This window comes from Humulus lupulus, chromosome 3 (assembly GCF_963169125.1).
Source record: "Humulus lupulus chromosome 3, drHumLupu1.1, whole genome shotgun sequence".
In the NCBI taxonomy this organism is placed as follows: Eukaryota; Viridiplantae; Streptophyta; class Magnoliopsida; order Rosales; family Cannabaceae; genus Humulus; species Humulus lupulus.
This window is the reverse complement of record NC_084795.1, coordinates 218,610,176-218,631,694: the sequence shown is the minus strand read 5'-3', so window position 1 is coordinate 218,631,694 and position 21,519 is coordinate 218,610,176. Positions and strand designations below refer to the sequence as shown.

General features: G+C 38.9%; 1 protein-coding gene across 1 annotated transcript; it reads right to left on the bottom strand.

The window, feature by feature from the left end:
* Positions 1 to 18,527: 18,527 nt before the first annotated feature.
* On the bottom strand, positions 18,528 to 19,296 carry LOC133821530 (uncharacterized). Its single transcript, XM_062253767.1, has 3 exons — positions 19,167 to 19,296; positions 18,915 to 19,083; positions 18,528 to 18,827 (listed from the first exon to the last, which is right to left on the bottom strand). Exons 1-3 carry the CDS (start codon positions 19,259 to 19,261, stop codon positions 18,735 to 18,737), a joined length of 357 nt encoding a protein of 118 aa, XP_062109751.1. The 5' UTR covers positions 19,262 to 19,296; the 3' UTR covers positions 18,528 to 18,734.
* Positions 19,297 to 21,519: the final 2,223 nt, after the last annotated feature.

Genomic DNA, 21,519 nt, shown 5'->3' with positions numbered 1-21,519 from the left:
GTAGTTAGGACATTACATTAATAGCCGAGCTACTTCTTCTTCCAGGGCCTCAGCTCGGGTTGTACCTAGACGTCTCTGTTTCTGGGATTTCGCAGGCACGCTTTTATCCAAGTTCAGGGTATGCATGATCACACTCGGGCTTATCCCTACCATGTCTTCATGAGACCAGGTGAAAACATTTAGATTCCCTTGTAAAAAAATTATCAGCTCCTCCTTCCTCTCATCGCCAAGATTTTTCCCGACCTTAACGACTCGAAGCATTTCTGGGATCGATGTTTACTTCTTCGAGCTCTTCAATAGCTCAGAGCTCAGATCTATCTTCGCCTACTCGCAGATCGATATCATCACTTGGGGTAGTATCCCTACCACTAGCTTGCTGAGGTTCTTCCATTCTAGGAGCAGTCCTTACTTCCTGGGATTCCTCGCCTTCGTCTTGTATGGCCATCGTTTGCTGCCCGGGTTGTGATTTTCCCTTCATGGAAATGTTGTAGCATTCCCTCACAGCAAGCTGATCGCCTCAGACAGTACATATTCCCGCAGATGAGGGGAACTTGATCACAAGGTGGCGGACAGATGTTATGACTTCGAACACCATTAACGTAGGTCGACCCAAGATTGCATTGTATGCGGTCAGACAATCGATGACCACAAACTCAAGAAGCTTTGAAATAGTTTGTGGTCCTTCACCCAGGGTTATCACTAACTTGATTGTTACGATAGCGGCCGATCCCTCACCGGAAAACCCATACAGCATCATGGAGGTTGCTTTTAGCTCGGTTACGGACAATCCCATTTTTTCTAATGTGGACCTGAATAGTAGGTTCACAGAACTTCCATTATCCACTAGTGTCCTCCTAACCCTCTGGTTGGCGAGCTGGACGGTTATGACTAGAGGATCGTTATGCGGGAATTGGACATGGCTAGCATCTTCTTCAGTAAAACTGATTGGTTGTTTCTCCATTCATTGTTACTTCGATAAACGTTAACTCCATTGTGAGATCTCAGCTCATTGATATACCTCTTCTGGGCACCTCTGCTCGTGCCTGCCAGATGAGGGCCTCCAGAGATGGTTGTTATTTCTCCCCCTGTTATCGGAGGAGGGGTATCCGGATTCACTTGAGCTCCGGTCTGAATCGCTGGGGCCTCCAGAGCTGATGGAATATTTTTTCCAGTGAGCCGACCGGGAGTTACTCGATTCTGGGCATACTGAGCCAATGGTTCGGACCTGATGAGCATCTCGATCTCATCCTTTGTAATGACCCAACTACTCTAGACTTTGGACCATTAACGAAAACTATCCATAGACACTAATCCTTAATAAAACTTATAAGTGAAATGATCATAACTTTATTAAGAACTTGTAAAAATAAATGTTAAAATTACATAAAATTTAAAGTAGGATATGGAATCCCATTGTTTTAAAAGAAAAAAAAGACATAACATAATTGATTACATAGTAAAATGCGGAAAAAAATACATATAAACCATAAGTAAAGAAACTTCATCCTCGAATCGAACTCTCGGCCCTTCGATTCTATTCCGCCTCAATACACATGCCCAAACTACCAAGAACCTTTCTTGCCATCAAAGCTATTTTCCTGCACATATAAACATAAAAGGAGTGAGCCTAATGCCCATCAAGGAAAATCTAACACATAAACCATATACATAAATTTCATAATGTAACATAAAACATATCATAACACATATGTCACATACATACTATAATGGCCATTATTACTTGGGGTCCCATAAACTAAACAAGTCATATGCCCATTAGATTAGTGGGGCTTGCTAGCTAAGCAAGTCATATGCCCATAATTTATTGGGGCTTGTTAGTTGTACGGGTCATATGCCCAAGTCTACAATTATACATATTATAGCATATTACATAACACATAATCATAAGATAACATTTATCATAACATATAAATCATATAACACATAACTCCTATCCTATTTTCCTTACCAAAAATACCGGGATAAGAGAACAGTTTTGGGACTTTGGAACACTCCTAAAAACCATAAATGGAAGGGTGAGTATACTAAAGAGAATGAGATGAAAAGAATGAAAGAACTATACCATTAAGAATATACTTACCAAAAACCTTATGTTCAAGATCTTAGATTTCTTATCCAAGAATAAAGAATAAAGTTAGGGTGCTGAATAGAAAACTACAAGAACTTAAAGAGAAATAATACCAAATGAGCTAGAGTTTGGAATACCTTGAATGCTTCTATGACCAAGCTAAACCTTGAACCGAAATGTGCTATAAACCTTACTTCCCAAGTGTTTGGTAAGCTTATAATGATAAAGCTTATAATCCCCAACCCAAGTGTTTACACTTTCACAATAACCTAGCAACTTGCAGCCTCTGAACTTTGTTTGATGAATGAATAAATGGCTAGGTACTAGGTCCTATTTATAGAGTTTATGAATGAAAAGATCTTCATTTAACTTGAATAAAAATAATGGCTTTTTAAGTGAAAAATATTTGAATTATCGTTCAGCAGAGGCTGAAGACTCATTCAGAAAGATGCTGGACTTATCAAGAGGTTAAAGATTTGAATTGAGAACATTTTCAAAAACTTTCAAAATGCACTGAAGGAGGCGATATATCACCCCCTGTAGGCGATATATCGCCTGGGCCAGCATGCCCGAGGCAATCGTGCGAAGTTTTGTGTTTTTCGTATCCCCATACTGCGATATATCGCCCCCTATAGCTGCGATATATCGGCATACGCTGAATATTTAAACACGAAATTACACAATTTTCGCTTAATTTGAATTGATTAAACAACCTTGACTAAGTCCCCTAACATTTTCAAAGCTGCTGATAGACCCTAGGATATTCAAATATTACTCTTAATAAACTTATTCCTCAAAATTACTTAATTATTATTAAACATACACATGACAAGTGTTACTTTCTTATTGGGTCTATCTAAACCTTATAATATAATATTTATCACCACCAATATCAGTCATATTAATCAGACCTTAGGTTAAAATTAATATTCTTAAATTATAGGTTAAACTTAGAAAATCTACAAGTGTTACTATGAGTGTCCAAATAAATCTCGGTTTGAACCAAAGCCCGTAGTCATAAAAATACTACTACTATTACTATTATACTACTATCTAACTAGCTAAGTAAAGTTCTTGGACTCTACATCCTTCTAGTGCCTGTAATCATCAGTGTTGTGACCGATGTCATTTTGGAATCGACAAAATTTCGAGGGATGTCTCTTCGCCTTTTGATTCTTTAACGGCTCTGACTTTTTCCACAGAAGGGGGGAAGAATTCGCCAAGTAAGTATGCTCTCTAGTATCCATGAGGTTGGCATAAGTCATATAGATCGGGGTCGACGTTCTAACCGACTGACTTGGTCTGGGTCGACTTTCCTGACGGGACTTGTGAGTTCCACCTTGCCTCTTTCCGAAGTTAACGTCGGTTGCCAGAGGGGGTAGCTGAGCCAAAACCTCTTCGATTTGCTTGTTTGCTTTGGCCAAATGGCTCCTTAATTGCATGTTTTCCAAATCTACTGCAATCAAGTAATCCGGGTTCGGATTTGGTGATAATGACGTTGAACTTTCAGTGTCGTCGTGGCCCATCGGTTGTTTTCCCGACTGTTGCTGGATCTCAGGGATTTGTTCATCGAAAATAGCTGTATGGTGAGCCTCATGCTCACCATGCTGATCTGTTTCATTACCGTGTCTCGAGCGAGTAACCACCATGATGAACTTTGATATGAATCTTTTACAATAGCACTAACCTACAGCTCTCAATGAAAGCACCAAACTGTTGACGTGGTTTTTCGCCAACAGTGAATTATGAAAACAGCTGGGATGGATTAGTGCTTAATGTTAAACCATAATAAGAAAATGATACTTAAAAATACTAGAAACGAAATATCAAGAATATTCGTCTCTTTTTACGTGGTTCGGAGGTTAAAATCTCCCAAGTCCACGAGTCTGTAATATTACTGTTTATCTCTCTCTAAATTTTGACAGAGTTTTTGCATTACAAAGAAAAAAAACCCTCTCTCCCTATCCAAGGCCTTAGTATTTATAGAGAAAATCCCTAGACAGGCATTGGGGTCATCACGTGAATCCAAATCCCTCGTGTGACCTGTCTCACACTAATGATAAATATTACAATTTATATTAAGGTATGGTCTAATCATTAGGTAAAACTGATCATGGGTCATTAGGGATAACCAGACAAGTGATGTCTGATCATGCACGATTATATTACGTGTCTTGGATTTTAGGGATTTGTGGACATGTAATGTCTGTCCACGCACGTCTATATAACGTATCTAGGTTTATAAAGATCCAAGGAAATGGCAGATCTCTAGCGTACCCCGAGCTGAGTGTAGCGTCAGCTCGTGTCTCGGATGCTATGCTTCGTAAATGTTTCCATCTCGTGCATATTGCTTTATATTCATCAACTCATGCTATTTACCTGAGGAATCGCGTTGTCTTTACAAAGGAAAGATGAACTTGCGGATCCTCTATTACAGTTCTTGGCTAGCCAACTGTACCTGAGTTGTCTAAAAGACACATTCTGAATTTTGGGACGTACAAAAACTAAATGAAATACAAACTTTTTGAAAGAATAAAAAAATAAAGGCAACAACCATTATTTAGAAAAGATGTAAAAATCATTGGCATGTCCAAGACCTCCAGCAGCTATATGACCTTACAGGATACACACACTTGTTGAGTCGGGTCCAACTCATCATTTCCAATCTAACATGTACTTGCTCTTATCTGCATAAAATCATTAAATAAAGGAATGAGCTTCTAATCCCAGTAAGGAAATGCTAATAGGCTTCAAACAACATATCACGTAGTTATCACATTAAACAAACATAACTATAAATACAACATTATAAAGCTTGTAAAATTTCATAACTAAACTATCAACATAAATTCATAAAAACTATAAAGGAATTCAAAATTTTCATAAGTTGCTAACATAAATCTGCAAAACTATAAGAGATCCATAATCAATCAACATATCACAACACTATTATATTTTAGCAACCTATCAAGATAAGTCTTATAGTCACCACCTACAAAGATACGCTCAATCCATAACAATGTCACATAAATAACGTACACATTCAAGACCAGGGGTAGAGATTACTACATAAACGACAACCCAAGCCAAAAGTACCTCACATAGTGTCCCCTTCTCTGTAACGACCCAAAAATGCTAATAGGGTTTGGTGTCTTGATTAGCGTGTCAGGAGGGCATAATTGGATATGTGTATGTGATTACGTAATTTGAATGCATGACTATGTGGCATGCATGATATATATGATGATGTGAATATAGTATAAGCATGTTTATGAGTATGTGATATGCATGTGGGCCCTTTATTGTTTATAAGGGCATATCTGCAATGTTGGCCCGTTAAGGGGATAAACGTGATTATATGTGTTAAATGGTTGAGACCATATTATTATGTGGATATATTTATAGTATATGGCTTAAGACGATCCTAGGGAGCGAATTAGCAAAATAGTCACAGTAGGGAATAATACTCGGCTCGGTGTTTGCTTAGGGGTATTTTGAGAAGTTCAATGTATGTTTGGGATTTATTGAGTAACGAGTAAGTATTTGGTGATTAATGGGGCATGACAAGATTAATTGGCAATTGGTAGGGCGACTCGAGGAATTAATGAGAACTGGGATAAATGACCATTATGCCCTTTTTGGGTGATAGAGGAGGCTGGGTTTATTAGAGGGGTATTTGTATTTTTTAGGGTTAACTATATCCTTAGACACTTTAGAATTTGCCAGAATTATTAGGAATAACTAAGGAACCTCTCAGCCCCCTTTCTTCCTCTCACTCATGCTCACTCTCTCTCCCTCTTCTTATGCCTTGAAGCTAAGGGAAGTTTGAAGGAAATGTCAAGGAAACTAAGATTGGATTTGATGAGGAAACAAGGGGAAATTAAGCTAAGAACAACTAAGTGATTGCTAAGGATCTAAGTTGCAAGCTAAGGTAAGATTCTAGGTTTTAATTCCTAAATTATGGTTGGGTTTACACAGGTTCAGAAATGCTTGGATTAGCTTTTTTTGGGATTTTAGGTAGTTTAAGCTAGTATGATAAGTTACATATGTTGTTTGTGATGAGTTATTAAGAGTTTTGGGTTCAATTATGGTATTAGTACATATTTGAAGGGAAATATGTTGAATTAGCTCAGAAGAATCACTGGAAAACCTACGGAATTATGAGTTCACGGGGGCGCGTCGCGACCCAGTTCATAGGCGTCGCGGTCCGCGTTCCCCAGATGGGCCTATGAGGGCCGCTGACTGTAGGGCGTACCGTGACCCTAAGGAGAAAGACGTGGCCCGCCTCCCCCAGATGCAAGAGTTCATGCCTCTGACTTGAGGTGCGTCGCGACCCTCAAGGTTAGGTCGCAGCCTGCCTAGGCCGTTTTTCCCTAGGGTTGTTTTTAGGTTCGGGGATTGAAACCTAAACACTCGTGACGAATTCTACTACTCGGATTAGTAGAATTCAAGGTCCCGGAGGCTAGTATTTATTTCCAAAACATTTAATTGGATTAGAGTATGATCGCTATCCATTGTTGATTGTTGATTGTAACTAGGGTTACCGTTAAGGCTCTGGACTAAGGATCGTGCTCGGGACCGCTCTTTATCTTTCTCTCGGGATTCGAGGTAAGATAACTGCACCCATGTGGTTGTGTTTAGGACTAAGATTCCCTATAATTGAACGTATGTATTCTATAATTGTATGGATGTTATGTGCAATATGAAAGTACGACCTAAGGGTGTCGGGGCTGATGATGAGCTTACTGAACGCAGCTCGGCCTAAGCGAGCCGGGATTAGCTAAATAACCAGAGGGCTCGGCCTAAGGGAGCAGACACCTAATTGCTTGTATTACTGATCGAGATATATGTTTGAAAGTATCTGTTAAATTTTTTCTAGCTTTATATCTGTATTTTTCTAATTAGTTAAACAGATTGGATTGAAGTTGATTATATGCTCTTGTTGCTATCTATGCTTGTTGATTATGGTTTTCTTGCTGGGCCTTGGCTCACAGGTGCTACGTGGTACAGGTAAAAGCAAAGGAAAGCTGGACCAACCATGAGTTAGAGAGCTCTAGGGGCGGAGTGTACATTTTCAGTTGCTCGACCGCCATGACCGAGGGAATTTTATAGGAATTAGAGCTATAAACGGTATTTTGCCGTTAGACTGGCTTTTGTTGTATCAATCTTTGAGAGTTGTGTTTGCCTAGTAAACTGTGTTTTTGGGAACCCATGTATCAAACATTTGTTTTAATGAAAATTAACCTTTTATGATCAAAATCTTTTAACCCTAACCTGTCAGTTGACTTCAGAATCACATTTATGTTCAAACGACTTGATTAGCAAGTCCTGCACTATTTTAAACACATAGTATAACAGTCTTGGTTATCCTGGACGTTACATTCTTGTACCTAAAATGTTAGAAAAACACAATAACATATCCTAACTACTTAATTTCCTTACCTCAATAAAGACCAAATAACGTGAGTGATTGCAAAGTTCAAACCCTCTTTGGTTGTCACCACATATAACTAGCCTTTCCTAGCTTCTAATCAATTCAAAATCTATACAAGGATAAAGCTGAAGTCTTAAACAATTTCAATAGATAAGATAATTTAAATTGATTTTATATATTTCTTTCAAAGCTTTTCATATTATCATATAATTAATCCATATTTTTTTTACAAAATTTACTACTACTTCTAATACCCGTCCAAAATGATTTCGGTGGAGTCTTACTTGACTCTTTAGATTGGTTTGTTCTCTTCTCTAATATTTAGTGCTTAATCATATTATTATTAACTTTGTATTAGTTATAATATTTCTTAATATACTTTAAGTATTGATTGTTATTTTGCAGAAATCTTATTGTATTTGGAATCAAGTTTTTAGCTTTGAAGTTTGTTTTGAACCAAGTTGAATTTATAGAATAATGTATAAACTTTTAATTTATGTGACTTTGTAATGAATTTTTTTATGGAATTGAATTTATTTTATGAAACTGTTTATGGAATTTATTATTTGAGACTTGGATATTGTAGACATATAGGACTATTTTGTGTGACATTTATTTATTATTATGGTTTAATGTTAAGCATAAGTTATGGGATTTTTTTCCATGAGTCTATTATGTATGATGAATATAAAGGTTATAAGTTTATAATATACAACTCTCTTTTACAATATCATTAATAATTATTAACTTTTCATCAACCCAACCTGCCCAAAAACCCGCCTATAAAAGAAAATCGTCCAAACCGTTCACTTGTTGTACAATTATGCGTTGTATTTTCCAAAATTTCCTAATAAAAAACTGCACAAACCCACCTAATTTGCATGTCATGCACCCCTGCTAGCCAACATGGATGAAGATACACCTAACTAGTTTTCATAGCCTGAAGTGATATCATAACGATCTAACATGCAACCCACTAACTAGATGAGGAGTCCAAGTTCAGCTATGAAACTTGAACAAGTCTTAGCTGAGAGAGTAGTGCAATGGTTCAAAAATAAAGACAATAGTATATGATCAAATGGAATGCCTCAAGGATGATGCAACTAGTTGTGATGATTTAAATTTGCTACTAAACAAGGAATTTTTTTCCTTTTTTTATGGGGCATCTATAATACAATATAGAGTGTGCCTAAATTTAAGGAAGCTAACTAATGAGATTATTTACATACAAGTGTGACTTTCAAGTTGACTTTATAGTTCATTGTGTTGCTAGTTCTACCTACTTGTAGAACTAATTAGATGACTAGTTACATGAAAAACTTGCTTGCTAAGTTTGTTAGTATGAACAATTCTTGTATAATTTGAAAAAAGATGAAATTCTTCATTGTATTACTTATTTATATCAAACAATATTTTGAATCTATACTAACTTTACTACCTTCTTCTCCATGTATATCATTCAAATATACTATTTTAAATGATAATTGCAATGAAAGAAATGATATTGTTAGGGGTTCCCCAAATCAACCACTATCATCAAGCTCCCGAGTCATCCAACCGATTTCAAGGACATATTTTTTATGTCGAATGGGTTTGCGAGCTGCGAGCACAGATACTTCAACTGAACTCGTAAGTATTTTTACTTTGATGAATTTGTAAGTATCTTTGTCTGCTTCACAATATTCAGGATTCTCATTGTGTTAATTGCGAATGTACCTGTCTACAGAGGTCTGAAGCTTCTCAGGTCATAGGGGCCAATACCAAAAGCTCACCACTATCCCCTTCGAAGAAAAAGATTGGAGAGTAATAATAATAGACTGACCTACAAGCTGATTGGGGATGACCAATCTCTTGCATTTTGACCTTGGGGCCCTACCAAAAAAAGGGCCCTTGCCATTGTTGCGGAGGTCACACGTTTAATGCGTAGATGCCTTTCTCCAAGTTAATTGAATGAAGACCCAGGTCAGGCTCAGTCAAGGGTAGTAGCCAGCACCTCTGGCCAAGGTAACAATGGAACTGATATTAATGGGTAGCTGCTAGCTTCATGCTAGCTTAGCATGAGCCGAGGGCGATCATCACCAGACTCCCTAAGGATCTAGACAAAAATGTCACCATCCAACACTGTGTCGACCTTTTAATTCATCGTCACGACCAAAGTCTCCCTAATATGATGATACTTGTGGATAATACTTTACATGTTAGGAGTGCCATTTTTTAGCAATACAACACATTTATTCACCCTGGAAAAATTTTAGCCTCTAGATCACTTTTCCCTATCTCTACGCATGTAGAGTATGACCTGATCTTAGATGATGAACTGGAGTCTGAAATCAAGCATGAGGTCATTCTGTTAGAGTCTCCTCCAAGCCGAATCATCCATGCACTAATTAGCCCCCCATTAGCTAGCCCATTCCTCATTCCAAATTCGATTATTATAGTCTCCTCCTCCAGCTCGGAGGGTAGGATTTTCTTGTTTACTTTTTATTTTCCAAGATTGATTAAAGTATGTCTAACCTTCTTTTGATTATTTTGCAGAGGAAAACATGAGCAACCTAACATCAACTATCAGCTCTTGTCCGACCATCAAGAAGGCAAGATTAACAAAAAAGAACATATCTGGAGCTGGAGGCCTATCTATAGGGTCCCAGACTAAGGGCAAGGAATTGTCTTCTTCCCAACACCAAGATCAAAATGAGACCATGGTAACAGTCAAAGATGCTCCTCCTCCTCCAGCACCCTAAGCTAATCCTCTAGCTGCTCCTCTAGCTTCTATCCCAGATCGGCTCCGGGGTCCAGTGAAGGCCTTAACTTGTGACATGGTGGGCCACGTCAACCAACTAAGAACACATGAGCTGGAGAAAATAGAGGACTTAGCTCCAAGGGACGTGATGCGCTCAGCCCTGGGGATGCACTTGACCATGAGTTTTCTCCTCAAATGAATTTTTCTTTACTTATTCAATACTTGGTATAATTTTTGGCTGTTTCTATTGATAGGTTCTCCAGGCCCAGATCCGAGTAGAGTCTACGATCGATGCTGAGGTGGTGTATCGACCCAAAATCACTAACAAGGCTTAAGGGCCTTGATTAGCGTGCCGGAAGGGCATGATGGGCTTAAGTGTGATTTAAATGAATAAATGCATGACTATGTGATATGCATGATTATATGGATATGTGAAATGCATGTTTATGAGTATAAATATGCATGTGGGCCCTATTTAGCTTATAAGGGCATATTTGTAATTTTGGCCCGTTGAGGGCATAAATGTGATTATTTGTGGTAATTTTTTGAGACCACATTATTATGTGGATAAATTTGCAACATATGGCTCGAGATGGTCCTAGATAGCGGATTGGCGAAATAGTCTCGATTAGGATTTATACCCGGCTCAAGGGAGCTCGGGGGTATTTTCAGGAATTTAGAAAATATATTGGGGATTATTAGACATTGGGTAAATAATTGATGATTAATTGGATGACGAGATTTAAGTGGTAAATATTAGGAACACTCAAGGAGTTAGCGAAAATTGGGAGCAAAATGACTCTTATACCCCTAGGGGCCATTTAAGGATTAGAGAACCTAGGAAGGTAAAATAGTCTTTTCTTAAAATCTAAGAATCAATTGGAAGGCTCCCTCATCTCTCTCACGTTCTCCCTCTTCCTCACTTCCTCTTGTTGAACATTGAAGCTAAGGTGATCAAAGGGGCATTAGCTTGGGCTTTGGTTGGAGTTCTTTGAAGGAAAACATAAGGAAAGCTAGGGGATTTCTAGCTGAGAGTTGGAGCTGGTAAACAATGAGGAACTCAGTCCTAATTGAGGTAAGAATTGTGGTTTTCAACTTTGAATGTTACTGGGTTTGTTAGGTAGAATTATGAGTATTCAAGTGATGGATTGTTGTTGAGTTGGGGTATGGATTCTAGTTGTATTAAGCCAGTAATTGAGGGATATTGCTGAGGTTTTTGATGTTTAAAAATTAGTAGTATAGTTTTGAATTTGGGGTTGGTTTGATGTTAAATTGGGGGGAATTATGGGAAAAAAAATTATGGGCTGATGGTTTAGTGTTCTTGGCTAGCAAGAAGAGAAAACCCAGGTTTTCTCCGGGTCGAAGGGGCGCACCGTGACCCAGCCTGGGGGGCACTGTGGCGCATGTGGCCCTTCAGGCCTGGGTTTCTCTCTAACTTGGGGCAAGTCGCGACTTACTAAGCCAAGTCGCGACCCGCCTGAGAATTTTAGCCTTGGAAGTGTTTAAAAAAAATTGTTAGGGCTCGAGGGTTCAAACCTAGGCGCTCGGGACAATTTCTACTACTCGGATTAGTAGAAATTGAAGTCCCGAAGGCTAGTTTCTGTGTTCTAGGTATTTTTTTTATTGGGATTTGATGGATATCAATGGACATTGTGACTAGGTTTATCACCAAGGCTTGGAGCTAAGGATCGTGCTTGGGACCATATCGCCTTTTTCGCTCAAAATTTACGGTAAGAAAACTACACCCGTTTATGTGGCTATGTTGGGACTAGGGTTCCCTATATTCGAATACAATGTTGTATGATTATGACATGCCATGTGAGCATCAAACAAAATGGCCTATGAGTGCCGGAATTAATATTTACGCACAGGTCGTGGCTCGGCCACTAAGAGCTGAGGTTAGCTAAACAATCACTGAGCTCGGCCTAAGCGAGCCGGAGTCAGTTGGTTAAATAGAGGGTGCAGCCTAAGGGCGCCGACCCCGGGTATTGTATGGTGACTATGGTATGCTTACTATTGTTAAGTTGTTGCCTATAGCTTGTTGACTTCTCGTTTAAATGGTTTGTTATTTGTTGATTTATAGCACTGATTATGTGTCTGTAATAAGGCGCTGAATACCTGGTTAACTTCTTTGTGGATCATTTGGTTGTTTGTATTGTTTATGCTTTGTATTATGGTTTTCTTGTTGGGCCTTAGCTCACGGGTGCTACCTAGTGCGGGTAAAGGCAAGGGTAAGGTAGACCAATCTTGAGTTGGAGTGTTCTGGGGGCAAGATGTACATAGTCAACTGCTCATCTACCACAGCCGAGGGATGGAACAGAGACAGGAAAACCTAAAATGTGTATTTCTCCATTAGAGTGGCTTGTGAATGTTTATGACTTTTGAAATTTTTAATTGTCCTTTAAACCCTGTTTTTGGGATCCCATGTACCAAACGTTTATCAAAATGAAAATTTATCTATTTATGACAAAAATCTTTTAACCCTAACTCGATTTTGGTTTTAGGGTCACATTTTCAACTAAACGACTTGATTGGTAAGTCTTGCACATTTATAAACACACAGTGTAACGGTCTTGGTTATCCAGGGTGTTACAACTTGGTATCAAAATGGTCTAGGTTTTAGGGTTCCTGAATACTAGTTGGACATGTGCATTCGCTGCTAATGACAAGCTCGACTCAAGGTTTGATAATTGTATATTCGTGTTTATATGCTTTAAGTCTTTGGTAAGGAATATTAATGCTTTTATTTTTGTGATTAATAAGGAGCATGAGGTACTGATATGGCCTGGCCCTTGACTGATGTGTGATGATATTGAGGCATGCTTATTAGCATTGTTGTTGCATGTGGATGAATATTTGGATAATTGTCATATCTTGATATCTTGTGATTGGTTGTGTTCCAATGGTGATTCATGGAAAGATTGTTACATTATCATCATAGTCTGACTGTTGAGTCATTGATTGTAGATTAACTTTGATAGTTATGCATCCAAGATGATCTATACAACTATCCTGCACTGGGTTTGAGGCTAGAGATAATGATCAGGACCAGAATCCTCCACCAGTCCCTGAGAACTGGCAACAGATTATAGCAGACATGCCAACCCAGTTTCAGAGCCAGGAAGAGTAGATCCGTCTACTGAGACAGCAAGCTCCGTCAGGGAGTGCTGCATCTACTGTGTCACCTGCTATCGCACCAGTTGTACAGACACCAAAAGTTGGAAACAAATGGGAGCCTTTGTATGAGCGGTTCAGGAGACAGCACCCTCCAACCTTTGAGGGAGGACCAGATCCATGAAAAGTCGAACAGTGGATGAGTATGATTACCGCTATCCTAGATTTCATGAGGGTAGAAGGTAATGACCGGATGGCCTGTGCCACATATATGCTGAGAGAGGATGCCCGCATTTGGTGGGAAGTGGCATCGCAGACTAGAGATGTTACTACTCTGGGTTGGGATGGATTCAAGGATTTGTTTAGTCAGAAGTATTAAAACATTGTCGTCAAGGCAGCGAAGGTGAATGAATTTGTGGGGTTAGTTCAGGGCAACCTGACAGTTACAAAAAATGCCCTGAAGTTTGACCAACTTGCAAAGTTCACACCACACCTTGTGCCTACTGATGCAGCTAGGCAGGATAGATTTATCAGAGGACTTAATGCTATGATAGCCCGAGATGTGAGAATTACAATAGTAACTTGGGGGATGACTTATGCCCAGGCTGTTGAGAAGGCTCTTACCGCTGAGAAAGTGGAGAACAAGATTTGGAGGGAGAATGCTGCGAGACGGGTGGTTCGTAGGGCGGTGCCACCATATTCAGGATCTGGTAGGGGCAGAGGCCCCAGTGATTTAAAGAGGAAGGCCCTTGACACTTCGACTGATGCCGGTCCTGATAAGAGTGGTTGGGGTGTTGAGGGTGGCCACCAGGGAGGCGGTGAGACATGGAGGGGTTACCCAGAGTACACGAGGTGCAGAAGACACCATCTGGATGAATTTCGGGCCAAGGCCTGTTATGTGTGCGGGGTGGTGGGGCACCTCATGAAGGATTGCCCAACAGTGAAGAAAGGGGAAGCAGGGAAGGTGGACTGATTGACTCCAGCTTGAGTGTTTACCTTGATGCAGGCAGAGGTTGAGGCTAGTCCCTCGGTGGTGACAAGTCAGCTTTCTAGTGTTGGCTCTCCTTTTACTGTATTGGTTGACTTCGGTGCTACACATTCATTTGTTTCTAGTAAGGTGATTGATAGGTTGTGTAGACCTAGTGAGTACTGTACTGTGGGGTTCGGGACTATATTGCCTACAGGGGAACTTGTAGTTTCTAGGAGATGGATTAGAGCACTGCCAGTGATGGTTGATGGTAGGGAGCTATCAGTAGACTTAATTGAGTTAGGTATGGAAGACTTTGATATGATTCTAGGGATGAAATGGTTGGTCAGATTTGGGGTTACTATTGATTGTAGGAAGAAGATAGTGACATTTGAGCCGGAGGGAGAGAATCTCTTTGTTTTCGTGGGTACTGTATGTGGACCCCGCGTACCCATGATATCAGTGCTGAGAGCCAGGGACCTATTACAGGGAGGATGTATATGTTTCCTGGCTAGTGTGGTGGATATTACCAGAGTTTTTCCAACAGGGCTGGGAGAAACCAGATTAGTTCATGAGTTCTTGGATGTGTTCCCTGAGGATTTACCAGGGCTGCCGCCGCAAAGGGAGATTCAATTCGTCATTGAGTTGGCACTGGGAACAGAGCCAGTGTCGAGGGCCCCATATAGGATGGCATCGGCAGAACTGAAAGAATTGAAGATACAACTACAGAAGCTTTTGGATTTATGGTTTATCAGGCCTTGCTACTCGCCATGGGGTGCTCCGGTTTTGTTTGTGGAGAAGAAGGACGGGACTCTGAGGATGTGTATAGACTACAGAGAATTAAACAATTTGACCATTAAGAATAAGTATCCTCTACCAAGGATCGACGACTTGTTGGATCAGCTGCAGGGAAAGACGATATTCTCAAAGATTGATCTTCGATCTGGTTATCACCAGTTGAGGATCAAGGACGAGGATATACCTAAGACGACCTTCCGAACGAGGTATGGGGACTATGAGTTTCTGGTCATGTCTTTTGATTTGAACAATGCCCCAGAAACCTTCATGGACCTAATGAATAGGGTGTTCAAGGACTTTTTGGATCAGTTTGCGATTGTCTTCATCGACGACATCATAGTGTACTCTAGTTCAGAGGCAGAGCACGAGCAACATCTTTGACAGGTCTTGCAGAGATTAAGAGAACACTGATTGTATGCCAAATTTAAGAAGTGTGAGTTTTGGCTACCATAAGTCATATTCCTTGGACATATCATTGGTGAGGATGGGATTAAGGTGGAGGCAGTGAGAGATTGGCCAACGCCAAGGAACGACTCAAAGGTTAGAAGTTTCCTTGGATTGGCAGGTTACTATAAACGGTTTATGGAAGGGTTCTCGAGGATTGATGCACCGATGACAGAATTGACACGAAAGAATTTGAAGTTCGTATGATCAGACAAGTGTGAGAACAGTTTTCAAGAATTGAAGTGACGAATTATTACTGCACCTGTGCTGAGTCTTCCTTCAGAGGAAGGAAAGTTTGTGGTTTATTGGGATGCGTTGAGGTTGGGTTTGGGTTGTGTGTTGATGCAGAATAAGAAGGTTATAGCTTATGCATCACGGCATCTGAAGGAGTATGAGCAACAGTACCCTACCCATGATTTAGAATTGGCAGCGGTGGTATTCGCACTGAAGGTGTGGCGACATTATCTGTATGGAGAGAAGTGCAAAATATTCAATGATCACAAGAGTTTGAAGTACTTCTTCATCCAAAAGGACCTGAACATGAGGCTGAGGCAGTGGCTGGAGTTGGTAAAGGACTATGACTGTGATATTCTTTACCACCCAGGGAAAGCCAATGTAGTGGCGAATGCATTGAGCCGGAAAGGCACGGGGCAGTAATTTAGTTTTACTTAGATATCGAGAGAGTTGGCTGAAGAGATGTCCAAAGTGAGGATAGAGTTGGTGGTGGGTCGATTGGCCAATATTACCTTGCAGTTGACCCTACTAAAGCAAATTAAGGAGGGTCAGTCGGTAGATTCACAGTTACAAGAAGTTAGAGAGAATGTCTTAGCGGGAGCAGCTAAGGATTATTCCATTTTTGAGGTGGGATTGTTACAGTATCAAGGACGGATCTGTGTTCCGACAGATACGGGGATTAAACAAGAGATTTTGGATGAATCGTGTACTACATCATACTCACTACATCTGGGTACCTCGAAGATGTATCAGGATCTACGGACGTTGTATTGGTGACCCAAGATGAAGAAGGATGTGGTGGAGTACGTGGCCATGTGCTTAACCTTTCAGCAAATGAAGGTTGAGCATCAGCGACCAGAGGGGTTGCTATAGCCTTTGGGTCTTCTCGAGTGGAAATGGGAGGATATGATGATGGAATTCGTGGGAGGTTTACCCAGGACTGTGGGCCTTCATGACTCGGTGTGGGTGATAGTGGATAGATACACCAAGTCAGCTCACTTTCTGCCAGTGAGGACGACTTATACTATGGACCAGTATGCAGAGTTGTATGTGAGGGAGATCTTACGTCTCCATGGGGTTCCCAAGTCTATAGTGTCAAACTGGGATCCTATCTTTACCTCCAAGTTTTGGGGTGGGTTGCATAAGGCTATGGGGACTCAATTGAAGTTCAGCACGACTTTTCATCCTCAGACTGATGGACAGTCTGAGATGATGATTCATGTGTTGGAGGATATGCTTAGAGCATGCATGATAGACTTTGAAGGATCTTGGAGTAAGTATCTCACATTGATTAAGTTTTCATACAACAACAGTTATCAATCAACGGTTGGAGTAGCTCCATACAAGATGTTATATGGGAGGAGATGTAGATCGCCCATTCATTGGGATGAGATGGGTTAGAGGAAGTATTTGGGACCAGACATGGTTCAGAAGACTAATGAGGCTATCGAGAAGATCCGAGCTCAAATGCTTGCTTCACAGAGCAGACAGAAAAGTTACGATGATCCTAAGCATAGGGACGTGGAATTCCAGGTAGGGGACCGCATGTTTCTGCGAGTTTCACCACTGTGAGGGGTAAGAAGATTTGGGAAGAAGGGCAAGCTAAGCCCTAGATTTATTGGACCCTTTGAGATCCTAGAAATGATCGGGCAGGTGGCTTACAGGTTAGCTTTGCCACCTTCGTTGTCGGGAGTTCATGACGTATTCCATGTTTCCATGCTTCAGAAGTACATCTCAGATACAACGCATGTGTTGAAGTATGAAGACTTGGAATTGCAGGTAGATTTTTCTTATGAGGAGCAGCCGGTTCAGATATTAGACAGGAAAGATAGGGTTCTACGGAACAAGATGATTCCTCTAGTTATAGTGTTATGGAGGAATAGTAGGGTCGAGGAAGCAACCTGGGAGCTTGAGTCAGCAATGTGGGATCAGTATCCCGAATTATTCAGTTAAATTTCGAGGACGAAATTCTCAGAAGAAGGGGGTAGTTGTAACAACCCAAAATCACTAATAAGGCGTAAGGGCCTTGATTAGCGTGCCAGGAGGGCATAATGGGTTTAAGTGTGATTTAAATGAATAAATGCATGACTATGTGATATTCATGACTATATGATTATATGGATATGTAAAATGCATGTTTATGAGTATTTTTCCACGGCTGAGGGATGGAACAAGGACAGGAAAACCTAAAATACATATTTTGCCATTAGAGTGTAACGGTAAGTCTTGCACATTTATAAACACATAGTGTAACGGTATTGGTTATCCAGGGCGTTACAGGTGGAGCAGGCCAAGATGGGAAAAGGTAACACTACTACAAAAATTACATGATAAGTTGGTTAAAAACTGACATCTGAATGTTCATAAGTCGGTTGGAAACTGACTTCCCATGCAGTGACTTATGATGTAAAAACGTGGTAGGTCAGTTGGCGCCAAACCGACATCTGGTGTAAGACATGGTACGTCGGTGGAAAACCGACATCTGGTGTAAGACATGGTACGTCGGTTGCAAACCGACCTCTAGTGTAAGACATGGTAGGTCGGTTGTACACCGACTTCTAGTGTAAAACATGATATGTCGGTTCACAGCCGACTTATGGTGTAGACATCTATTGTCAGTTTTAGTAGAACCGACTTATGGTATTTTTTTCTTAAAATGTGTATTACGCCCAAAACAAATCATGCTTTTTATACAAACAAACTGAACAAAACAAAACATATATCACAATAATATAAAATACTAGAATTTGAACTAAGTATCTAAAATAACGAGTCTTAAGTTAATTACAAAATGACTCATATAAGCATTGTAAACTATAGTTGGACAACAAAAGTGTGTATATCTTCAAGAAAGTTTAAGTTAACATTGTAAGTATATCTCATTAAAAGTCTAAGTTAACAAAACTGGGTGGACCTATGTAGTACTCATCAAATCCATGATGCATTGTGCCCATTCTTCACGTACTTCATTGATCTCATCCTTTGTGTAATAGTTCTTCCCGCCACACTAAAACAAAATTCATTGCATGAGTTGAATTAATATACTTAATCTTAAGGTAAAGCTAGAACTTTAACAATGAATATTTTCACTTACGTTACTAGTTAGCCATCGCATTGAAAATTCATTTGTCACGAAGTCCTTCATCATCCTCATAACATAGAATCCACATTGTACTGATTGTAATGGTTGATGAGGACACTTAACTGTTCTCCACGCAACTTCCTTAGTTTTCGCATTATTTGTGCGTAAATGTTGAAAGACACTAAATAATAATAACGTAAACATTTAGATGTTGTTAATTTTAAATGAATTTAAGAGTATGTAGTTAATTGGTTAGATTTTTACCGAGAAATGAGAGATTTGATTTCATCTGGTGGAAAATTGTGAAGAGAATCCAGGAAATAGCACAATTGGTGATCAAAATCAATTATTATAAGCATCCAATGCTCTCTAACAGAAACACAAAAAAATTTCATTATTAATATTATATATATTCGCTAACAAAATACTAAAAGTAAAAACTTACCCCTTATGATATGGCAACAACCACATCTGACCCGGATTTTAATCAATCATACACTTTGATACCCATTCAACTCGTTCTTCTTCAGTGGATCCAACATTTGATAACCAAATTGGCTCAACAAAACGAAAAAGGTGACTGATCTCTCTTTTCACTAATTGGAAGTATAAAATCCTACATAAAAAAATATATCTCTGTTAAATTTATAAAATAAGTTATGAACAAACTTATAATTATTTTAAAAATCTTTGATACCTGATATATAACGATACACATGATGCTCTAATCTCTTCCAATAAGCCAACGTGGACTATATCTTCTTGTGAGATATATAAATAATTCTCATGGCCTAATATCTCAAAATCCATCGAAACTTTGATCATGAAACTTGGCTCCACATACTTCACAGAAGTTAATAGACACTTGAGAAAGCGAGGAACCCCACTAGGAATCTTGAAGAGTATTGGGGCACTAGCTTCGATATAGAACGCAATCATTTGGACAAGTGTGGATCTTGCTATACTCCATTCCTAATGTGCACAATGTTTTTTTTGCTTCATAAAGCGAGGAAGGCAATTCATTGTCTTTTGGTAAAATTTCTTTTAATAAAGTTAATAACTTTGTGAAACTTGTGTCACTCCAACCACTACCAGCTTTCAAGTTGTATAGTTTTACTAAAACAACCAATTTTGACAAAGGTACCTCCGAGAATATTGGTTTCTTTGCATCTTCTAAAAATTTCAAAAATTCTTCAGGCTTATCAACAAAACGTTCATCTGCATCTCTCACCATCTCTATAGGGTCATCAAATACTTGATCAAATTGCTTTCTTTCATTGCGAACATTATTGTTAGAGTCATATTCTTCTCCATGCCAAATCCACTTGACATATATTTGGTCCATTCCGTTAAAGTATAGATGACTCTTTATCTCCATTATGTCTATTTTTTTCAAATTTGAACATTTTCTACAGGGACAATGAACTCTAGAAGGATCTGTTGTATTTTCTAAGGCTAACTTAATAAAGCTATTGACTCCCTCTTCATAATCTTTTGAAAGTCTGTCCTTTGTTATCCAACTCTTGTCCATTTCCTAGAAAAAATTCGACAGAGGTTTCTCTAAAATTGGACTAAAATCCTCCTGCACGTAGAAAATTCCCATAACAAGTTTTTAGTGTTGTCATATTCCTATTAATACACTATCTTTTTAACTCAAATTTTGACAGAGCTTCCCTATACCAATCAAACAAGAACAATGCAAGCACAACATAATTTAAATATAAGAAAATAAAACATAATTCTAGATGAATTTGGGCAACATTTCCCTTATAATAGTAACCTAACCATCTGTCAATAGAGAATCAAGCAATTCAAACAACACACAATAAGTTTCTTCCTTATATCTCTGCAGCACACAAATAAATTTCCCAGAAACTACTTCACTAAAACACACAAGTTCTCAACCTTCCATTATCACCGCAACACACACTTTTAATCTCAGAACCTACTTCACTATGGATGAATATTTAAGATATTCAAACTCCTCTAACATTTTTACAATAATATTTATAAAAAAAAAATAAGAGAACATACGTACCTCTTGCAATTAACAATAATCAAGCAAATTAATTCACTTGGCAATGATCCTTGCTAATATTTCCACCCTACAAAATTAAATTAATACCTTAAAGATTACTAGACAAATAAAAATTAAGGTCATTGGTGATTATAAATAAAAAAAAAATTACATGCACACACCAAAATTAAATAATAAATAGTAAAATTAATCAAAATAGAAATCCAAAACAAGGAGCTAGTAAGCCGAAACAACATATGGCTTACTATCATTCAATTTATTTTATTTTATTCTTATTGCCCATTGTCTCTCTGGTCTAGTCCTATCCTATCAATCTTTATTCTCTATTCTACTATATCTATATTTACTTTACTCATCTATACAATTTAGTGAACATATATGTATTTGTATTATGATTGTGTGGACCACATATTAATATGGCTATCTCTTCTTTTAACTGCCAGATCTGCTTTATTATTATTATTATTATTATTATTAATTACTACTAATAAAAACACAAATAAAATAAAAAGGAGAGGGTCATCCATGTCTTATAAGATGGACTCTTACAATGGTCCCACGAACAAGGAAAAGAAAAGG

Bases quoted from the DNA above. Each gene is read 5' to 3' on its own strand.
- LOC133821530 (XM_062253767.1), bottom strand. From the start codon at position 19,261: ATGCTTATAATAATTGATTTTGATCACCAATTGTGCTATTTCCTGGAT. The intron at 19,084-19,166 runs GTAAAAATCTAA...ATTATTATTTAG, and splicing joins ATCAAATCTCTCATTTCTCG to TGTCTTTCAACATTTACGCA. The intron at 18,828-18,914 runs GTAAGTGAAAAT...ATTTTGTTTTAG, and splicing joins TGCGATGGCTAACTAGTAAC to TGTGGCGGGAAGAACTATTA.